At 54.9% G+C, this 21224-nt stretch overlaps 1 protein-coding gene across 4 annotated transcripts in view; it reads right to left on the bottom strand.

The window, feature by feature from the left end:
- Positions 1–318: 318 nt before the first annotated feature.
- Positions 319–21224, bottom strand: part of PAX7 (paired box 7) — a 148649-nt gene continuing 127743 nt past the window's right edge. For all 4 annotated transcript variants that reach the window (XM_060200892.1, XM_060200895.1, XM_060200894.1 and 1 more), the window contains exons 8-9: positions 8795–9041; positions 319–1003 (exon numbers count right to left, since the gene is read on the bottom strand). In XM_060200892.1, coding sequence (XP_060056875.1) covers positions 888–1003; positions 8795–9041 — 363 coding nt within the window. In that variant the 3' untranslated portion in view covers positions 319–887. The remainder of the gene's footprint in view (positions 1004–8794; positions 9042–21224) is intronic.

The following is a 21224-nucleotide window of genomic DNA, read 5'->3' as shown; positions in this document are numbered from 1 at the left end:
CATCAGCTTGCCATCTGCCAGTGGAGGGATTCCCTCAAAGTCTGGCCCCCACCCCTTCCTGTCCGATACAGACTGCGAGGACGCTGCAGGGTTCCGACGGCTCCCCAGGCCCTGGTTGGGGTGGGCAAGGTTGGAACCTGGGTTCCAGTCTAAGAACCAGATGCTTCTGGCTGCCTGGGATGGGGCATGGGACCACGAGAGGCTCAGGCTGCCAAGTGCCACCTCCACCTGGCCCGGACGCTGGTTGGACCTCTTTTTGGCCCCTCCTCCTTCTTACTACTTGGGTTAGACCCCACCGCTCAGCAGGAATGTAAAAGGATGGTCTCCATCTTCCAGCATTCCTCGGCGACGCCCTAGGGGAAGCCTGGGGCCAGGGTCTCCTCTGCGCCAGAAGCCCAGCCTTCAGAAGAGGGAGGGAGGGGCCGGGATGCTGGCCCTGGGCTGGAGAGCCACCAGGAGGGTTGGCCTCAGCCATTCCAGCCGAGAGAAGCCCTGTAGGCTTCACACCTCCAGCCAAGTACCCCTGGAGTCAGGTCCAAAGGGATCCAGAGACTCATCCCAGACAACAGCCTCCTTTGGGTGCCCAGGGCTCTCTGTTCAGGGGCAGCGTCAGAGGTCACCACAGGATGTGACGGGGAGGACCAGAAACTCTCCCGTGGAGGGAAGGGTGGCGCAAGCTCGGGGGGGGGGCGGGGGGTTCGTTCTCAGCTCCTAACCACAGGCGAGAGAAGACTGGCCTCACCTCTCCAGAGGGCTAGGGGGCAGGAGTGGGTTCCTTTCCAGACCTCCTGGAACCCTGGGTGTGGGGGGGGATCTGAGGCTGGCAGGCTCAGGGGTCAGTAGGGGTCAAGCAGGGGCTTGGGCTGTGGAAAGCCAGCCCGGGAGCTCTAGTAAGCCTGGCCAGTTTCCACGGGCAGGAGTCCCAGCACGGCCGAGTGTTCTCCAAGCTTCATGCGACGCTGTGTGGACAGGCTCACGTTCTTGGCCAGGTAATCCACAGCAGCTGGAAGGAGAAAGAAAGAAAGAAAGTTCTGGAATTGGGATGCTTGTCTCGTCTCCTCCCGTCGGCCCTGCATACCTCTATGCGTGTCCACACACACCACACATCTCCACCTGTCCACCCACCAGTTCATTCATCCACTCTGCTGTCTGTCTGTTCATTCATCTATCTGTCTGTATGAATACATCCATTTACCCTTCAGTGCACTTGTCTATCCATCTGTCCATCCATCATCTGCCCAGTCACCTTCCTTTTTAAATTTTTTAAAAATAATTTTATTTGTTTGTTTATTGAATAGAGACAGAGAGAAATTGAGAGGGGAGAGGGAGGTACAGAGGGAGAGAGACAGAGAGACACCTGCAGCCCTGCTTTACCACTTGTGAAGCTTTCCCTCTGCAGGTGGGGAGCCGGGGGCTCGAACCTGGGTCCTTGTTCTCTGTCATGTGTGCGCTTAACAGGTGCGCCATCACCCACCCCCTCCATCTTTTTATGAATCTTTCTGTCATCTCCTCTGCCATCACTCAGCAAACTCACTCTGTTTATTATTTATCAGCCATGCATTGTTCACTCACTCCTCTCGGGAGACGTCTAGGGAGGTGCAGAGACTAGCTGCATCGTGGACTGAAGGGTCAGTTTCTCTTTTCTGACAAACCTCTACTGATCTCTGCTGTAGTGAGGCAGCTAGTCTCATGCGGGTGAGACCCACGTAGTAACTCAGGCAAGTTCCTCTGAACCCCGAGGCTCAGAAGGAGGCAACACAAGACACCTGACAGAAAAGTGAAAGCAGGGGGGCTGGGCAGTGGCACACCTGGTTAAGTGCACATAGTACTAAGCTCAAGGACCCCACAAGGATCCGGGTTCGAGTCCCCGGCTCCCCACCTGCAGGGGGGACGCTTCACAGGCAGTGAAGCAGGTCTGCAGGTGTCTGTCTTTCTCTCCCCCTCTCTATTCCCCCTCCCCTCTCAATTTCTCTCTGTCCTGTCCAACAACAACAACAACTACTGCTACTACTACTACTAAGTGGAAAAAATGTCTACCAGGAGCCGTGGACTCATAGTGCTGCTACTGAGCCCCAGCGATAATCCTGGAGGAAAAAAAGGAAAGGTAAGGAAAGGAATAGCAGCAGGGACTCCCTGGTCCTGAGTTCTGGGCAGACCCCCCACTCTCCCGGGGGACTCTCTGCGTGTGGACTAGGAGGGCCAAAGCCCTCCAGGGTTGTCAGAGGAATCACCTGAGGTCACATGCTTTCAGGGTGGCAAGCACAGAGATCTTAGTCACGATCTTCCGGGCTTCTAAAGGATGTGCAAATGTCCTGAGATCTCTCTGGGGCATCTGGACTCTGTTGCCCTCAGTGCTGTCTGAGGTCACTCAGCCTCCTGCCTCCTCGCTGGCTGGGCAGAGCTCACGGCGGCTAGCCTGGCCCGTCTCGCGTCCGTGACTCACCCAGGCTGGGGGTACGGGGACTTTCCATCTCTGGCCTCGGGCTAGATCATCTCTGTGACTTAGGGGCTCTCTTAGGTGGGTTCTGTGTCCACCCTAGAAGGAAGCCTTGCTCTCAGAATGAAAACAAAAATAGGAGGGGCTGGCACTTAGAGAGAGAGCTGGCTGTGTGTGCAGGATTTCACCGACTTCTCACCGCTCTCGCGTCCCCCTCGACAGATGAGAAATCCCAGGCCTAGTCCTGACAGATCACAGAACCTGAGGATAAGCTCCACTGCCTAGTGGAGCCGGGACTCAGACTCAGGCAGCGTGATGGCAGCTCCCGTCTGCCGGTGACGCCTGCCACAGCGGTCCTCTGGACTAACGCCATGTGTGCGGAGTTTCCTCAGAGTGTACGAAGCACTCTGGTCCTAGAGTCTGCGCGGCTGCTATGTTCACATATACAGAATTCTGTTTGTCTTCTTTTGTTTTTATCTTTACTGGACAAGAGACAGCTAGAAATCAAGAGGGAAAGGGACAAGAGAGAAGGAGAGAGACAGAGGCACCTGCAGTACTTTCTCCCTGCAGGTGGACACCAGGGGCTCGAACCCGGGTCCTTGTGCACTGTAATGTGTGTGCTCAACCAGGTGTGCCACCGCCTGGCCCCATGCAGCAGCCCCTTACCCAGGAGGTGTAAGGCACTTGTCCAAGGACCAGTCAGGCGGCCTTTGGTGAGTCACAGGAGGTTCTCCCTATTCTCTTGTTCCATCTCGCCATGCCAACCCTGATGCCCATCTGCCTGGCTCATCCTGAGGGAGGTATGGGGAGGTCTGGCTTCGCAGAACAGTGATGACAAAGGGAGACCCCTGGACGGCTGTTGTGGCCTCATGGATCTTTCTCAACAGCTCCATGCGTTAGGCACGGTTTTTACCAAGGTGGAAACTGAGGCTCAGAAAGCTCATTGGATCAGAGTCTTGCAGAGTGACGGGGAGCTGAAGGAGCCTGGGACACCCACTGTGCCTTAGCCTCCTGGGAACCAACCAGGGCCTGGTACGGAGTGGAGGGCTTCCCCAGGCCTGGCTAATGTGGCCAAGAAAGCACCAAAAGTTGAACCTGACTGCCAACCCTGCCAACTTCAAGAGCACCCGTGACTCCACGGAGCCTGCCTTTCCCTGGGATTGAGCTGGGTGGTGGTGGTGTGCGGGGACCACCGAGGCCAGGCCTGTGACATTTCTCATGACGGCCTCTGTCATCGGCCCTCCCAGTCCCTCTGTCTCTCCGTGTCTCCCTCCTCTGCCTCACACCATGCCTGGGCTCTAAACATCTCAAATTAGATTAATCGGGAGTTGGCAGGAGATGAGGCAGTGATGCCAACCGGTAAACAAACCTAAGCCGTCAGCCCGAGGCCCCAGAGGAGCACCCTTCTAGACACAAATTCTTATTAGACTTGTCAGATCTATTAAAATTCTCTTCACACTTCTGCGTTCTATCAGCCCCATCATTAGTACGGCCCTGGCCTCTGGGAACAGCAGGGCCATATTAATCTGCCGTGTGGCCCGTCCTGCCCACTCTGCCCCCACCCCCTCTCGGGAAAGGAGAGATGGACAGGTGGATGGACGGTGGTTGGTGCAGAGGAGGAAGGTGTGGAGGTGCAGGGGCGGCAGACGTAGGCCCCAGGGAGAGGAGGTGGATGCTGCTGCCTCCGGCTGGTCCTTGGGAAGGTTCCAGCCACGGCTGGAGGTGAAGCTGGCCGGGAGCAGGCTGCAGGCGTGGCTGTGGGCACCTAAGTGTGGCTACTACGGGGCCGTGTTTGGAGACCACCTCTCTGGGCTCCCCACTCCATGGGGACAGTCCTGACACTGCTCAGGGTGCTGCTGAGGACGGGCGGGCAGATGGTCACGTCTCAAAGCCATGCCAGCACACACGGCTCCGTGCGTGTGCACCTGCGTGTGGGTCAAGTGTACGTGGCATTGTGCACACGAGCCCTTCACTCGGGAAGGTCCGGCTGCATCTTTTCTGGCAGGAAGGGTGCGGCTCCTTGGAGCCTTTGCTTCTGCGGTGGTGACCTAGACAGCTCCTCTCCTGGGTGGGAAACGCGTGAGAATCCTATGAGAAGCACGGCTTGCTTGCTGAACTAGACTCATGTGCCCAGGGCAGACATGGGCAGACGCCAGGTGGCCTGGGTACACAGGCGCTTTGGCCAGAAGACTCTTCAGTCTGTGGGACCCAGTCACTCAGGAGGGTGGACGGGGCAGATGGTAACTAGGGACAGGTGGTGTCTTTCTTTTGGCTTCATCAGAATGTTCACGGGACAGTGAAAGAGGCCTTCAGATCAGTGAGTCTGATTCCTGGAGTCCCACTTCATGGCTGGCAAAGCTGACTCTCAAAGAGACAGATGAGTTGTCTGTACAAATCGGTGTCAGAGAAATAAACTTCCAGTCCCTTCCCGTCCAAGCCCAGATCCTGGGAGAGGTGGGCTGGGGTAGGGACAGTGGACTGGGGTGGGGTCCCTTCTGGGCCAGGCTGGATAATGCAGCCCAGAGCTATCCCTAAAGGTTCTGGGGGCCAGGGTGAGCTAGAGGGCTGCAGGGGGCAGGGACAGGGGAGAGGATGGAGAGAAGGTTGGATGAAGCTGGAGGGAGGAGGGGAGGAGAAAGTCCTTCTGGAGTGAATGGGAACAAAACACTCCTTTCTCGCCTCCTGGGCCCTTTCCCTTTGATCCCCCCTCCCTGGCTGCCCTGGCACTGACTTTGGGGTTAATTCTATTTCCGAGTTGGTCGGGTGCCCCTGGAGAGGAGAGGAGGCTGGGGTGTGACTAACGCCCGCCCCAGGCCCAGGCTGCTGCCGCGGCTTCAAACTCTTTATCAAGAGCATGTGTGTCCTGCTCCGTGCTGGCAACACAGGCCGGGGCAGGGGGTCACCCCAGGCCCTCTGCAAACACTCCCAGGGTGCCATGCACCCTTGGTTCTCACAGACGTGCACACACGCTCATGGATGCCGGGCCCATGGACATACATGCTCAGAGACACAGATACACAGCCATGCCAGGGACATACACGCTCAGAGACACAGACACACAGACATACAACTATGTCCAGGCACACACACACTCAGAGATATACAGCCATGCCCAGCGACACACACACTCAGAGACACAGACACACAGACATACAACTATGCCCAGGCACACACACACAGACATACAGCCACGCCCAGCGACACACACACTCAGAGATATACAGCCATGCCCAGTGAGACACACACTCAGAGACACAGACACACAGACATACAATTATGCCTAAGGACACACACATACTCAGAGATACAGACACACAGACACACAGCCATGCCCAAGGACACACACACACACACACACAGCTGCTCATAATGCAAGCACACATCACACCTCCACACTCCATAGTCTGCACACTCAGCTACTCCCACACACACTCACTCACAAGGATACAGACACACCAAAGTCACATGCAAACACACGTCCACAGCCACACATGCCTGCACACCACACACATCACACTCACCTGTGCACACTGGGTACACACGGACACTCTGGTGTGTGTGTCACAGTCACAGGACCAGACATGCATGTTCATGTGCAAATACACACACACACACACACACACACACACACACACACACACACACACACACACACACACACACATCATGCACATCATGCACACCATGTACTCAATCTGCTCACTGACACTCACGTTTCAGTGGTTGGACAGTGACGACTACACATGCATCTTACATGTTCACACATGCACGGACACACATGTGCACAAAGACGTGTGTACTGGGATGCACACACCTTCACACTCACCCACATACCGAGCACATGCATATTCCTATACACACGCACACGCATGCACACTCACGCGCACTCGGGTCACAGCACAGCTGAGAGGGGAGCCAGCACAGCTGGCCTTCATTGAGCGGTGTGAGGAGAAGGGTGGTGTGGGGGCAGGAAGCAGGGGTCAGGAAGGCCGGGCTGGGCTGCGGGGGAGAGAGGATGCCTCCGGCTGGGAGGTCTCGCCCTCTCACCACACGCCCTTCTGATGAGTTTGACACCAGCAGGTGAGGCCTCGGCTGGGAGGTGGGGCAGGAGGGGGCAGTGACCTGGGCTCCCTGTGCCCCTTTCTGCCCTGCTGCTGCACCGCCAGCGGCTGGAGGCTCTGGCTTTCCCGCCTCCAAGCAAGGGGCCCTGGGGAGGGTGGCACTAGAGACAGGCTCAGAGCAGAGAGATGGAGGCTGAGGAACGGACAAGGAGCGGATCGAGAGCCTCCGGCCACAGGGCTTTCTGGTACCTGAACCGCAGCCGTGTCCTGGGGAGCCCAAGTTCCCATCCCACCTCACTTTTATCTCAATCATATCTTAACACTGAAATGAGATTTCGTCTAGCGGTGGGGAAACTTCTCAGCAGAGCTGGAGCCACCTGGGTGTGTAAACCTCCCTCCTCGGCTGTGACGCGGAGGAGCCGCAGAGCAAGTGCTTCCAACACGACTTTGCATCTGAATGCAAAGATCTCAAAGGTGTCAAAGGAAATGGGCAGGTGTCTCATTAAAAAGTATTAAAAGGGTTGCTTGTAAGGAGAAAAGGGCCATCAGAGGGATACTTTGGGTTACATCAAACATGCCAGAAAAAATGCCCCCGCCGTTTCTTCTTGTCGTTTGAACGGGGCCACTAGCATCTGGACATAGTAAGAGCTCACGGCTTGCAGGACTGAGACGCCAGAGGTCTCTCACCTGCCTGCACAACCGTAAGCCAGAGCTGGGCACTGATCTGGTCTTTCTCTCAGACAGATAAATACATCTTTAAAAAAAATAATAAAACAGGGGCTGGGCGGTGGCACACATTACTATACTCAAGGACTTGGGTTCAAGCCTCTGTCCCTCACCTGCAGGAGGGTTTAGGAGCCATGAAGCAGTGCTGCGATTACCTCTCAGCTTCCTTCTCCCTCTCAATCTCACCCTTCTCTCTCAATCTCTCTCTCTCTCTCCTGTCAAATAAGAAAAAAGGGGGAAAAAGTGGCCACTGGGAGTGGTGGATTCATTGTGTTGGCACTGAACCCCAGTGATAACCATGGCGACAAGAAAAATAAACAACTAAACAAATAAACAGGCAAAACGTGACTGCTAGGGGCTGGGGAGATGGCTCCATGATCAGGGCACAGGGCCACATGCACGGACGGGGTCCCTGGAGCCACATTGGCCAAAGCTTAGTCTCACTTTATTCTCTCTCTCTCTCTGTCTTTTAAATTTTTTATATTTATTTATTTTCCCTTTTGTTGCCCTTGTTGCTTTTTATTGTTGTTGTAAGTATTATTGTTGTTATTGATGTTGTCGTTGTTGGATAGGTCAGAGAGAAATGGAGAGAGGAGGGGAAGACAGGGAGGGGGAGAGAAAGACAGACACCTGCAGACCTGCTTCACCGCCTGGGAAGCGACTCTCCTGCAGGTGGGGAGCCGGGGGCTTGAACCCGGATCCTTAGGCCGGTCCTTGCACTTCATGCCACGTGCAAGTTAACCTGCTACGTTACTGCCCGACTCCCTGCATTCTCTCTCTTATAGAAATGTGCAAATCCACACACACACACACACACACACACACACACACACACACACAGAATATATGTGTGTTAGGACATATTTACTTATCTGTTTTTATTTTATTGGATGGGACAGAGAGAAAATGATAGCGGATGGGAAAGAGAGACAGAGAGGGAGAGAGACAGAGACACCTGCAGCCCTGCTTCACCACTTGTGAAGCTTCTCCCCTGCAGGTGGGGAGCCGGGGGCTTGAACCAGGTCCTAGCACTCTGTAACATGTGCGCTCAACCAGGGGTGCCACCACCTGGTCCCCCACTAGAAAATTTTTAATGAGGGTTGCGGCTTGGGTGATGTTTCCATAAAGCAAGCAGTGGCAGTGTGGGGGCAGGGCCCAGACAGCCACTCGGCCTCTCTGGACCTGGATTTCTTCATCCACGCAGAACACACACACAGATATACGCATACACACAGACACACACAGACACACATGCACACACACACACACGCACACACACACACATGCACACACAGGGACACACACAGACACATGCACACACACAGAGACACATGCGCACACACATGCACACACAGACACACATGCACACACACATGCACACACACTGAGAGAGACACACATGCACACACACAGACACACACACATGCACACACACACACATGCACAGACACATGCACACACACAGACACACGCGCGCACACAAACACACACACACACACACGCACACCCTGGACAGGAGAGCTGGAGGGTCCAGGGGTGAGACGAGAGGGGCAGGGCTTAGAACACTCACTCTGGCCGTACTGGCCGTACTGGTAGCCGGCCACGGGGTCCACGCTGTAGCCAGTGGTGCTGTAGGTGGGCGGGCAGTAGGACTGGGAGGTGGGCAGGCTGTCTCCCGGCTTGATGGAGTCAGCCCTCTGGCTGCAGCTGGCCGAGATGGAGGTGGCCGAGTCCAGGCCTCCGTGCAGCGGGGAGATGGAGAAGTCGGCCTGTGGCTGTGGTGGCACGGCACTGGGGTTGCTCAGAATGCTCATCACCTGTGGGAAAGAGGCTGTCAGCCGCGGGAGGGGAGGGGGCACGGGGAGCAGACCCTGAAGGGGAGCATGCCCGACTTGGGCCTCAAGTGGCCTCCTGGGTCTGTGCTCTTGGTGAAGTGGTTAATGGTTACCTCTGATGAAGTCCTGCCCATGTAGGGGAGAGAGAGAGAGAGAGAGAGAGAGAGAGAGAGAGAGAGAGAGCTCACCAGCTAGGATGCCTGCCTGCCTTGCCAGGCTCAGACTTCAACCCTGACACACAGAAAGAGGGAGTCCTGATGCAGGGAACCTGATGCAGGGCAGGACGCAGGCCCATGCCCCACTCACCTCTGCCCCGGGGCCCAGCTCTGAGGGAGCACCTGCGGACAGGAAGTCTCTGCCTCCCCCAGCAGCCTGGGGCAGCTCTGTCCACCAACACAAAGGTTAACAGCACTGACTCTGTCCAGTTAGCCCCCAACTTTTCCTGCCCTGTGCTAGGCCTGGCAAGCCCTTGACTTCCCCGGCCTGTGTTTCGGCTCCCCCCAGCCCTGGAGTACATGGCTGCTGCTTTGAGACAGGCCCGGGGCACCTCTCTGCCTGGGGCAGCCCCTAAATGTCTGTGGCCATCAGCCCCTCCCCGTCTTCTTCTTCCTCCTTTTAATTTTCATGTGTTGTTACTAGTTTGTTACAGGATTATAAGATGACAGTGTCTAGTCCCACATCACACCCACCGCCAGAGTCCCATGTCTTCACCCTCCCACCTCCCAAAGAGAAGCAAGAACCGGGGTTCTCACAAGTCCTACAATTTGTTTGCTTGTTTCTGTTTTATTTGGATGTTTTTTTTGGGGGGGGCAAGTTCATGTAAATCAGATCTCTGGATTCCACACAGGAGCAAAACCATCTGGTAGCCGTCTTTCATGTCTTATTTCACTAAGCATCATCAGCTTCAGTCCCAGCCATTTTGTCCCAAAGGACACAATATCATCTTTTTTATTGCAGTGTAGTATTCCAAGGAGTCTAGATCCCATAAGTGATTTAGCCAGTCATCTGCTGATGGGCATTTAGGCTGCGTCCACTCTTTGGCTGCTGTGAATAATGCAGCTGTGAACACAGGGGCACATGTGTCCCTTCTAACTAGTGTCTGCTGGATAAATGCCTGAGAGTGGGAGTGCTGGTCATAAGGTTCTCCCATTGTTATTTAAGGACTGTCCACAGTCTTCCAAAGGGGCTGTCCCAGTCTGCATCATACCAGCAGTGGAGCAGAGACCCTTTTCTCCACGACCTCTCCAACATTTGTCCTTTCCTGGCGTGCTGATGGAAACCCTTCTCTCTTGACCTGGGTTAGCAAGTAGGCAGTGCTGCCAACCTGGGGGCAGGGGTGAATCCTGCAGTAGCTGGGCCTGGGGTGCTCACTGACTCGCCAGCAAACACATGTTGAGGAAAAAGGTGTCCAGTCCAGGCTTCAAGTCCAGTGCTGGGGCTTTAGAGGAGGAAGAGTCAAGACCTTGGGGTGGGGGACCGGGTGGGAGGGCATCTGCCTGAGTGCACATGTTACAGTGCGCAGGGACCTGGGTTCAAATCCCCGGTCCCTACCTGCAGGGGGAAAGCTTCATGCGTGGTGAAGCAGGGCTGCAGGTATCTCTCTGTCTCTCTCCCTCTCCATCTCCTCCTTCTTCTTGATATCTGGCTATCTCTATCAGATCAATGAAGATAATAAAAAATAAAGAAAGATGTTGGGGTGGGGGACAGGTCTGGGGAAGAGATTAGCTTGGACCTTCAGTATGTGGAGTGGCACAGGTTGCCACGGTGGCACTGCAGGCCTGGGGGGCAGAAGTGATGGTGACAGTGTGACAGGGAGAAGAGGGAGAGGCAAGCCCTCGTGGACCTCACAACAGAACCTAGGACCAGCGTGGCCTTCTGGTAATACCAGCCCTGAGAGAGAGTGAGAGGCCATGGCACCGGGGTGCTGAACGTCTGTCCAGCCTTGCCCAGTGTCTGTCCTGTACAAGCTGTCCTGCACGCTGGGCTTGCTGGCTCCTGCCTGCTTTCTCAGGGGGTCACCCACAGGCATCTGGGTAGCCTTGCTGCTGATTCCACCTGGCCCTAAGAATCCCACCTGCCTGCTTTCGACTTGGCTTTGCCACGGGCACTGATGCACAGCCAGGCTCAAGGGCATGGGCGGCATTCTCAGGGCCCAGGCAGACTTACTTGTTGTGTGGTCCTGGATGTCTCTTATCTCCTTGACCACCCCCACCCACAGGGTGGAAAGGATGATGGTGGCTCCTCATCCAGATGCCCCAGCTCCCCTGAGCCCCCTCTGCCCTCTCCCCCTGCTTGGCCATGACCTTGCGTGACTGGAGCCCAAAGAGGTGCTTGGGGAGACAGAGCCTTGGTGCCCAGTTCTCAGCTGGAGAAACTGAGGCCCTTGGGGAGCTGTGGCTTCCCCAGAATTCAGAGCAGGTCTCCAAGTGGGAGGCTGAGTGTCCTGCCTTGACCCAGCAAATACCCAACTTGAACTCTCTTTATTATTGTTTATTTATTTTTCACCACTTCCGTCACCAAAGGCCTGCACTCCCACCCCACCCCCACAGATCACAGTCTTAAAAGTAGATTCACTTTTTATTCTTTCACATCTGTAGACTTAGTTCTCTGTATTCCACACATGAGTGAAGCCGTTCTGTAGCTGTCCTTCCCCTCCTGACTGGCTTCCCTGGGCATCCCCTTCTCCAGTTCCATCCACCTTATCCCAAAGAACACAACCTCATCCCTTTTTATTGCTGCATGATACTCCATGGAGTGTATGTCCCATAACTTTTTTTTATCTAGTCCTCTGTGGAAGGGCATTTTGGTTGTCTCCAGGTCTTTGCTATTTTGCGTAAAGCTGCTATGAACACGGGGGTACATGTGTCTCTTCCAATCAGTGAGATTCTATCTTTTGGGTAAATGCCTAGGGGTGGGTCTGCTGGGTCCTGCGGCAGTTCCGTTGGTGTTTGTTCAAGGATTCTCCTGACTGTTCTCCAGAGTGGCTGTACCACTCCAGTTAGTTCTCCATCAGGAAACCACAGGCGTGTTGGAGAGAGAGGGCGTGGAGGGGAGGAGCCCTGCTGCTCTGCTGGTGGGCGCTCTCAAGGGTGAGTGTTAGATGAGCCACTTTGGGGGCCTCACCTGGGTCGGGGTACAACACTCCTGGCAGTCTCTGAGGCCCTGGGGGTCTCTCCTCCTCTCTCCTTCCAAGCCCAGACCCTCTGGAAGCCATATGTGCAGGGCACCAGTCTGGTCTGCGGCTACTCTGTGCCTCCTCGCCCACCACGGACGGTGGGCTTTAGGTGAGACTGTACAGTGTGGCACCCCTACACTGAGATGGCACATACGGGGATGGCTTTGTGAGCCATCAATTTGTGGTTGCTGCCATGACCCCATCCTGACTTCCCTGGGCAGATGCCTCACCAGTGTGTCTAGGAACCTCCCCTCTCCAGAGCCCCGCCCCACTAGGGAAAGACAGAGACAGGCTGGGGGTGTGGATCCACCTGCCAACACCCATGTCCAGCGGAGAAGCAATGACAGAAGCCAGAACTCCCACCTTCTGCTCCCCATAAAGAGCCTGGGTCCATCCTCCAGTGGGATAAAGAACAGGGAAGCTTCCAATGGAGGGATGGGATATGGAACTCCAGTGGTGGGAACTGTGTGGACTTGTTAGCCTACAGTCTTGTTAATCGTTATTACATCACTAGTTAAAAGGAGTCAGTCAGTGGTCCGGGAGGTGGCGCAGTGGATAAAGCACTGGATTATCAGCCATGAGGTCCTGAGTTCGATCCCCACAGCACATGTACCAGAGTGATGTCTGGTTCTTTCTCTCTTATCTTTCTCATGAATAAATAAATAAATTCTTTTAAAAAGTCAGTCAATGAATCTTTTTGAACAAGCCTGGACAAGCCGTATCGGTGATCCCTGGGTGTTGGTCCTGGTTCTGGCTGCTGAGGTCACTCTGTACTGAGTGAGCTCAGGGGCCTTTGTCAAAGGGTGGGGAGGGGTTGCTGGGGAGTTGTGTGAGGATGGCGGACACACTGCTGGGTCATGTGCTTCTCTCCGACTATCAGCGTGGGGTCTCCTGGACCTCAGGCTCCACTGGGTAGAGCAGCCAGGAGGTGGCGCAGTGGGTAGGACACTGGACTCTCCTGCCTGAGGTCCTAAGTTCAATTCCGGGCAGCGCATGCGACAGAGTGATGCTTGTTCTGATTCTCTCTCCCCTTAGCCCAAATAAATAAGTTAATCTCTTTGTAAAAAAAAAAAAAAAAGGCAAAGAAGTTGTTTAGTGGCAGGGGTTGGGGGCTTCTGGGGCTCTAGCACCCCCCGGGGCTAGGAGACCCCACTGTCTTCCTGCTCGCTTGTCAGTTTTCCAAGACAAAAATCACCACTCGTCCCATTCTCTCCTGATCAAACACTAACCCCGTCCCCCACAAAGAAGGCCTGCTCCCCAAGATGAGACTCACAAATGAGAGTCCCCGTGGAGAGACACACAAGTCCCTGTTCCCTCCCATCAGCACGGGAAGCAGGGGATTTCAGGTGGGTGCCCCAGATTCCAGTGGAACCCCAATTTCAGGCTCTGTCTAGCACATCATTGAAACACCAGGCCCAGAAGGGATGACGGAGTGGGAGGGAATGGACTGGGGAGATGGCCCTTGGGATGAGCACATCTGGGGCGGGGCTGGGAGCTGTGTACAGACCTCACCGACAGACAGAGAACCGGCACCACCAGTTGCACCACTCAGCAACCAGCAGTGACCCCTCAACGCCTCCCTGAGGAGCCAAGAAGAGTCTTCCAGCTCCGGGGGCCAGGCGGTGGTACACCTGGTTAAGCACACACATTATAGTGCACAAGGACCCCACCTGCAGGGGGAAGGCCCCTGGCCCCCCATCTCCAGGGCTGCAGGTGTCTCTCTGTCTCTCTCCCTCTCTATCTCCCTCTCCCCTCTCAATCTCTCTCTGTCTCTATCCAATAATAAATAAATAAAAAGGAAAATCTTTTTTAAAACGTCTACCAGCTCCTCCCACCTTTTCATTTTTATTTATTTATGTATTTATTTATTTGCTACTGGATAGAGACAGAGAGAAATTGAGAGAGGAAGGAGAGAGAGAGAAAGAGACAGAGAGACACCTGCAGCCCTGCTTCACCACTTGTGAAGGTGGGGAGCGGGGGCTTGAACCCAGGTTCATTTTCTCAGCCAGGTGTGCCACTGCTCGCCCCCAGCCCTTGTACTTTACTTCCAAGACATATGCTTTCTTCTCTCAGCGAACATTGTCTAGACTCCTACCACCTGCCTGCCTGGAGCTCGGGCTGCACTGAGCGATCTCTGAGGCCAGGATGGAACTGTGTGTCCTGCATTCTGACGGTCCTGGTGTCTGCACTGTACCTTCTCTCCGGTACAAGCTCCAAGCTCCGTGCTTTCTTCCATCTACTGAGCACCGAGTCAGTGGCAGACACCAGCCAGGCACTCAGGACCCAGCAAGGAGTGGCAACAGCTCTGTGCCCTCCGGGAGACATCCATCAAAAGGAGAAGCCTGATGCAAACAAATGGACCAGCAAATGACATCATTCCTGAGACTGACAAGAAGCTATGCAGTTAAGCACGCAGATCACCGTGCACAAGGATCTGGGTTCAAGCCCCCTGTTTCCCATCTGCAGGGGGGGCGCTTCACAAGTGGTGAAGCAGGTCTGCTGGTGTCTTTTTTTCTCTCCCCTTCTCTATCTCTCCCTCCTCTCTCAATTTTTCTCTGTCATATCCAATAGAATGGAAAAAATGGCCACCAGGATCAGTGGGTTTCTAGTGCCAGTACTGAGCCCCAGTGATAAGCCTGGTGGCAAAAAAAAAAAAAAAAGCAAAGCTATGGGAGTGAAAGATGGGTTTGTTGGTACGTCATGAAGACCTCCCTCCCCAAAGAGCTGATATCTGTAAAACCAAAAAGAACTGACCTTGGCGAAACAGCAGAACAGCTATTTCCAGTTTGGGAATCAGCCAGTGCAAAGGCCCTGAGGTGGGCACACACATCCAGCACGTTTACACACAAGAAGCTCTGTGTTGAGAGCAAAAGTCCCAGGGGCGGCTGTACCTCCCAGAACTCTTTGTCCCTTAGGAGGGAGATGTCACAGGGACTTGTGTGATGCCTGCTCAGTCAGGGGCAGCTTGGACCCTGGGCCATTAACAGACAGCTCTGACACAGCTCAGGCCCAGAGAGATTTCCCCATAATGGGATTTGTTCAATGGGATTTGCCCTGGACCATCACATCAAATCCACATCTGGAATAGGTGTGAACGGGTGTATGGCATCTGCCCACCCTCTCCTGGAGCCCCTGGAGGCCAGTGGATCAAAGGACGTCTATGACACCCATCCCCCTGTCTCTAGACTGGGCAGCTCCCAAGAAAGGGTGAGGGGTAGTAGACGCTTCAAGCAAACAGGCTATTATCACTCTCATTCTGCAGGTGGGGAAACTGAGGCACAGGGGAGTATAAAAGGCTTCTGGAGATCCCAGGGATTTGAACTGTGTCCTCTGCCCTTGATAGCTGTGTCCTTGCCCCCCCACCCCAACAAGCAGACTGTTGTGCAGAGGATGGGGAGAGAGAGAGAGAGAGAGAAGAATGTCTTGGCAGTACCACCTTGCAAGGCACTGCAGGTCCATGCCCCCCCCCCCCAGCAAGCAGACTGTAGTGCAGAGAATGGAGAGAGAGAGAGAGAGAGAGATCTTGGCAGTACCACCTTGCAAGGCACTGCAGGTCCATGCCCCCCACCCCAGCAAGCAGAATGTAGTGCAGAGAATGGGGAGAGAGAGAGAGAGAGAGAGAGAGAGAGATATCTTGGCAGTACCACCTTGCAATGCAAGGCACTGCAGGTCCAAGCACCTACTCTGGCCTCCTGTTGGCCCCGGGACCCCCAAGCGTCCCTCTCTGTCTGCAGAAGCAGGAAACTCTGCCCACAGCTAGGGGCTCTGTCCAGGTCTGGGAGCTTGCAAACTTTTGAACTTGAGGAAGTCCAGGTCTGATGCCGTAATCCGCCCGCCCCCCCACCACTCAAGAATGTCGAGGCCTCTCCCCTGGTGGGTTTGACTTTTTTTCCCTGGTGACCTTGCTTCCACTAATGTATTACTTCTTGGTACGTTACCGTTACTAACTCAAAATCAATACCGCCCTCCACATCTGTAAGGTTTTATCTGAAGGCAAATCTCGGGCTGTCTGTCAGGCTGAGTGGCAGCCGTCCCTTCCTCTCTACCCCCCAACACACACATACACCCCCATTCCTGGCCCCTGCCCGCCCCCAGCCCCTTCCTCTGTTTTAAATCAGTCCCAGCCTCCACCAGACTAAATCAATAAGAGGCTGGCCTCACCCCCCTTCCGCTACCAGCGAGAGGCTTGCAGGTTTGGGGGGGGGTCTCTGTAGCCCCGTGCCAGCCCCCCCTTCCACATCCTCTGCTCAGCATCCCTCCCCGCCCCCCGGGACGTACTGGCTTGCTCCCCTACTTTAAAAGAAGGGGTTGGGAGAAATGTAATTAATTCCCTCCGTTCCTGAGCTGGCCCTGAGGGCCTGGGACCGTGGAGACTGAGCTGTGGGATCTGCACCCTCTGTGATAACCAAACGTGGCTTTGCGAGCGAGGCCGCAATTAGAAGGGACGATCCCATCACCGGGGCTCTGTGGCTGGGCTCCGCTGGGTGGGCGGGGTGGGCGGCAGAGGCAGGACGTGGTGGGAGAGGGAGGGCCCTGGCAGTGAGGTCAGGACGTGGGGACGCGGAGTGGCATAGGGGCTGCAAAGGGTACAAGGACCCCGCAGGGCCCAGCAGCGGGCAGCGCAGACAGCTCTACCTTCACATCATGAAAAGGGGGGGAGGGCCTTAAGCGCACTTTGTAGGAGGCACAAGCACCGTGAAAGGATCTGGGTTCAAGTCCCCGCTCCCCACCTGCAGCGGGAACGCTTCACAAGCGGCAAAGCAGGTCTGCAGGCGTCTCTCGGTCTCTCTTCCTCCCTATGTCCCCCTCCTCTCTCAAATTTCTCTTTGTCCTATCCAGTAAAATGGGGGGGGGGATATCCGCCAGGAGCAGTGGATTCATAGCGCTGGCACTGAGCCCCAGGGGTAACCCTGGGGGCAAAAACAGAAAGGAAGGGGTGAGGTGCAGAGGTTTCACTCAGGGCTCTGGGCTTCCTGGCAGCCCCAAGGGTGAGACTATCAGCATTAGCATCCCTGCTCTGTCGCTGGGCTCAGGCAGTGTCTTTGGCCTCCAATGCCTTGGTTTTCTTTTCTCTATAACGGGGGCCGTAACTGGAGCTGTGTAGATGGTTAGTTCATGGAGCAAGTGAGTAGAGAGCACAGAATCCAAGACACTGAATGCAGCCTCCTATGCCTCCCATGTGCACACGAGTGTCCCCCGCTGGAGACACTCCCAGGATACACTCCCAGGCCTGAATGTCCTTATTTGTGGAGGGGGACTGTCCTCACAGCGCACACAGCGCTGGTCAGGAGGCTGTGAAGTCTGAGGTCCAGACCCCCACAGGCCGTCCCAGCAAACACACTGCAGAAGTGGTGAGGTGAGGCAGCAGGAGCTGCTTAAAGCAGGCAGTGGAAGCTTTTCCAGTTTCCCAGACATTTCCCTCATATGCTTTCCTTACAGTCAGCAGACAGGCTGGGGAGACAGCATCATGGTTCTGCCAGAGACCTTCATGCCTGAGGCTCTGGTTCAGTCCCCAGCACCACCATCAGCTAGAGCTGAGCAGGGCTCTGGTCTGCTCCATCATCTATCTTTCTCTCTGTATCTCTCTTTTATTGATGACTAGACTATATCTCTTAAAAAATTTAGCCGGGAGTCGGGCGGTAGCACAGTGGGTTAAGCGGACGTGGCGCAAAGTGCAATGACCTGCTTAAGGATCTCGGTTCGAGCCCCCGGCTCCCAATCTGCAGGGGAGTCGCTTCACAGGTGGTGAAGCAGGTCTTCAGGTGTCTGTCTTTCTCTCCTCCTCTCTGCCTTCCCCTCCTCTCTCCATTTCTCTCTGTCCTATCCAACCATGACGACACCAGTAACAATAACTGTAACAATAAAACAACAAGAGCAACAAAAGGGAATATTTAAAAAAAAAATTTAGCCAACGAGTCGGGCAGTAGTGCAGCGGGTTAAGTGCAGGTGGCGCTAAGTGCAGGGACCAACTAAGGATCCCGGTTCGAGCCCCCGGCTCCCCACCTGCAGGGGAGTCGCTTCACAGGCGGTGAAGCAGGTCTGCAGGTGTCTGTCTTTCTCTCCCACTCTCTGTCTTCCCCTCCTCTCTCCATTTCTCTCTGTCCTATCCAACAACAACATCATCAATAACAACAACAATAACTACAACAACAATAAAAAAACAAGGGCAACAAAAAGGAAAATAAATAAATAAATAAATATTTAAAAACTTAGCCAACACTCACTTACAGATAAACACACCTAGGAACCCCCTGGAGACCTAGATGCACTGCAGAGGTTCCTGGGTTTTTATAACTGGGGAAACTGAGGCGTGAGGAAGGGCAGTGGCTTGACCTTGAGAGCCTAGCACTGCAAGTGACAGCCATGCAGGCGGCTTCAGAGCACAGGCTCGCTCTTCCCACTCCCAGCCACAGACTTGGCTCTGAGACGCCGCTGGTTCGGCACACCAGGTGCATTTCATCTCCAAGCCTTGGTTCCTCCTCTGACTCACCCACCCCCTTGACTTCCACAGAGGTGAGCAGGGCACGTCTGGAGAGGGGGGCCCGTTCCTGCTGGGGACAAGAGGTGAGGACACAGTTTGCCGGGAAGGAAACACAGTGCTCATGGGACTACGTGACACGTGTCATCATGGACCAAGGAGTGGATGGGCCGAAGGATGGCCTGGGGTTGCTGGTGCCAACAAGCCTGTCCACAAGGACATGGGGGCTGGGGTCCTTCTCTATGTTCAGAGTCCATGGGGCACACTGAGGGCCGGGGAGGGGGCAGGGCTGGGACTGCTACACCCATCACTATTTCCCTGTTGTGGCTGACCCCTAGGCTCAAGGAGGGGAGCGGGAGGGGGAGAGGTTTTAAAATACATTGCCAGAGGGAGACCAGCGGTAGCACCGCCGGTTAAGCACACGTGGCGCAAAGCACAAGGACCGGTGCAAAGATCCCAGTTCGAGCCCCCGGCTCCCCACCTGCAGGGGAGTCACTTCACAGGCGGTGAAGCAGGTCTGCAGGTGTCTGTCTTTCTCTCCCCCTCTCTGTTTTCCTCTCCTCTCTCCATTTCTCTCTGTCCTAGCCAACAATGATGACATCAACGATAACTACAACGACCGACCGGGTGCCCACCTACAGGGGCTCTGAGTATCCAAGCAGAGCTGCAGGCCTCTCCCCCTCTCTGTCTTCCCTTGCCCTCTCCATTTCTCTCTGTCCTAGCAAATAAAAGAAATAAAGAAAGGAGAGCACCACACTTCTTTAAAGGATAAAGGAATCATAGGTGCCAGGATCCCGCCTATGGGAGATTCTTGTTAATTGGTCTAAAGGTCCAGGCACCAGGACTTTTCTTTCCTTTGCTGTCGTTGTTATTTACTTTTTGTACATAGAAGTGGAGAAAGCTGGGGGCATGTCTCTGAAGCTTCCTCAATGTGTCTGAAGTGCGACTTGAACCCAGGTCACACACACTGCAAAGCAGGGCATTAGCAGCACACAGCTCTCACAGAAAGCTTCACCACGGTCGCCGTGCATGGAGAATATAACCGCATGCCCATATGCAAATGGGTGAAGACGTGGGTGGGCACAGAAGGTGAGACCTTTCCTTTCATAGGATTCTCTAATTCCATCCCAGGTGGTTCACTTCCTAACAAAGTCCCAAAACCTAGATATAGACCAGGTTCCAGGAGATAGAGCATGTGTTCACACGTATCCATAAACTAGGGCAAATATAGACCTGAAAGCAGAAGTGCACTAGAGTTTGCAGTGAGTACCCCCCTAACACTTCCTCTCCACTATTCCAAGCTTTGGGTCCATGATTGCTCAACAATTTGTTTGGCTTTGTATGTTAACTCTCTTTTCAGTCACCAGGTTCCAGATGCCAGCATGATGCTGACAGACAACCCCACCAATGTGTCCTGGAGCTCCGCTACCCCAGAGCCCTGCCCCACTAGGGAAAGAGAGAGACAGACTGGGAGTATGGATCAACCTGCCAACACCCATGTTGGGCCCTCCTCAATTGCTATCGAACAGGCCATGGCCGGTGCGCCGCTATGTTCCATCGCTGGGGAGCCAGAGACGACCCGAACTGCCCCTGCGGCTCCAGACAGACTATGACCCACATAGTCAACGACTGCCACCTCTCCAGATTCAAAGGAGGTCTCGAAACTTGACATCAGGCTCAACCTGACGCTGTTGACTGGCTACGGAAGAAGGGCAAACGCTAGAAGAAGAAGCAGGGAAGCAATCACAGAAGCCAGACCTTCCACCTTCTGCAACCCACGACCCTGGGTCCATACTCCCAGAGGGATAGAGAATGGGAAAGCTATCAGGGGAGGGGATGGGATACAGAGATTGGGTGGTGGGAATTGTGTGGAGTTGTACCCCTCCATTCTATGATTTTGTTAATGTCTCCTTTCTTAAATAATAAAAAAAGAACATGCACACAGCTGTGAGTGCAAGTACACGCACGCACACACACACACACACACACACACACACACACACACTCATGCTCACAACTCCACAGCACACGCAGACACACAGACACATAGCCCACAGACACACCTCCACCCAGCCTGCTGCCTATTCCAGCTCCATGCTGGGATTAGAGCGAGCACGGAATCACCCACTCAGGCGGCCCACCACCCTCACTCCCCCCTCTTGCTCAGTTCTGCTAAGAGGATCTGGGCCCCCCTCCTCTCTCCCTGCCCCCTGTGGACAGCAGTAATGGGCTTCGGGTGCTGACTCTGAGCTTCCAAACAAGATTTCCTGCGGTCTCCCTGCCCCCCACCCACCTCCCCGCCTTCCTTCTCCCTGCTCCTGGCCCCCTCATTCCAACGCTTCCACCACCTACATCCGACACAGCAGCCCCCCCCCCGCCCCCACACCACCACCGCGGAGCAGGAGAACAGCACCCAGGCGTGGGCCAGAAAGCTCCCCGCTCCCACTCAGCCAGCCCTGTGATTCCTGTTCTCTCTCCCTGTCCCCACCTGGCCTTCCACAAAGGCTTCCAC

This window comes from Erinaceus europaeus, chromosome 11 (assembly GCF_950295315.1).
Source record: "Erinaceus europaeus chromosome 11, mEriEur2.1, whole genome shotgun sequence".
Classification (NCBI taxonomy): domain Eukaryota; kingdom Metazoa; phylum Chordata; class Mammalia; order Eulipotyphla; family Erinaceidae; genus Erinaceus; species Erinaceus europaeus.
This window is presented reverse-complemented; position numbering and strand designations above follow the sequence as displayed.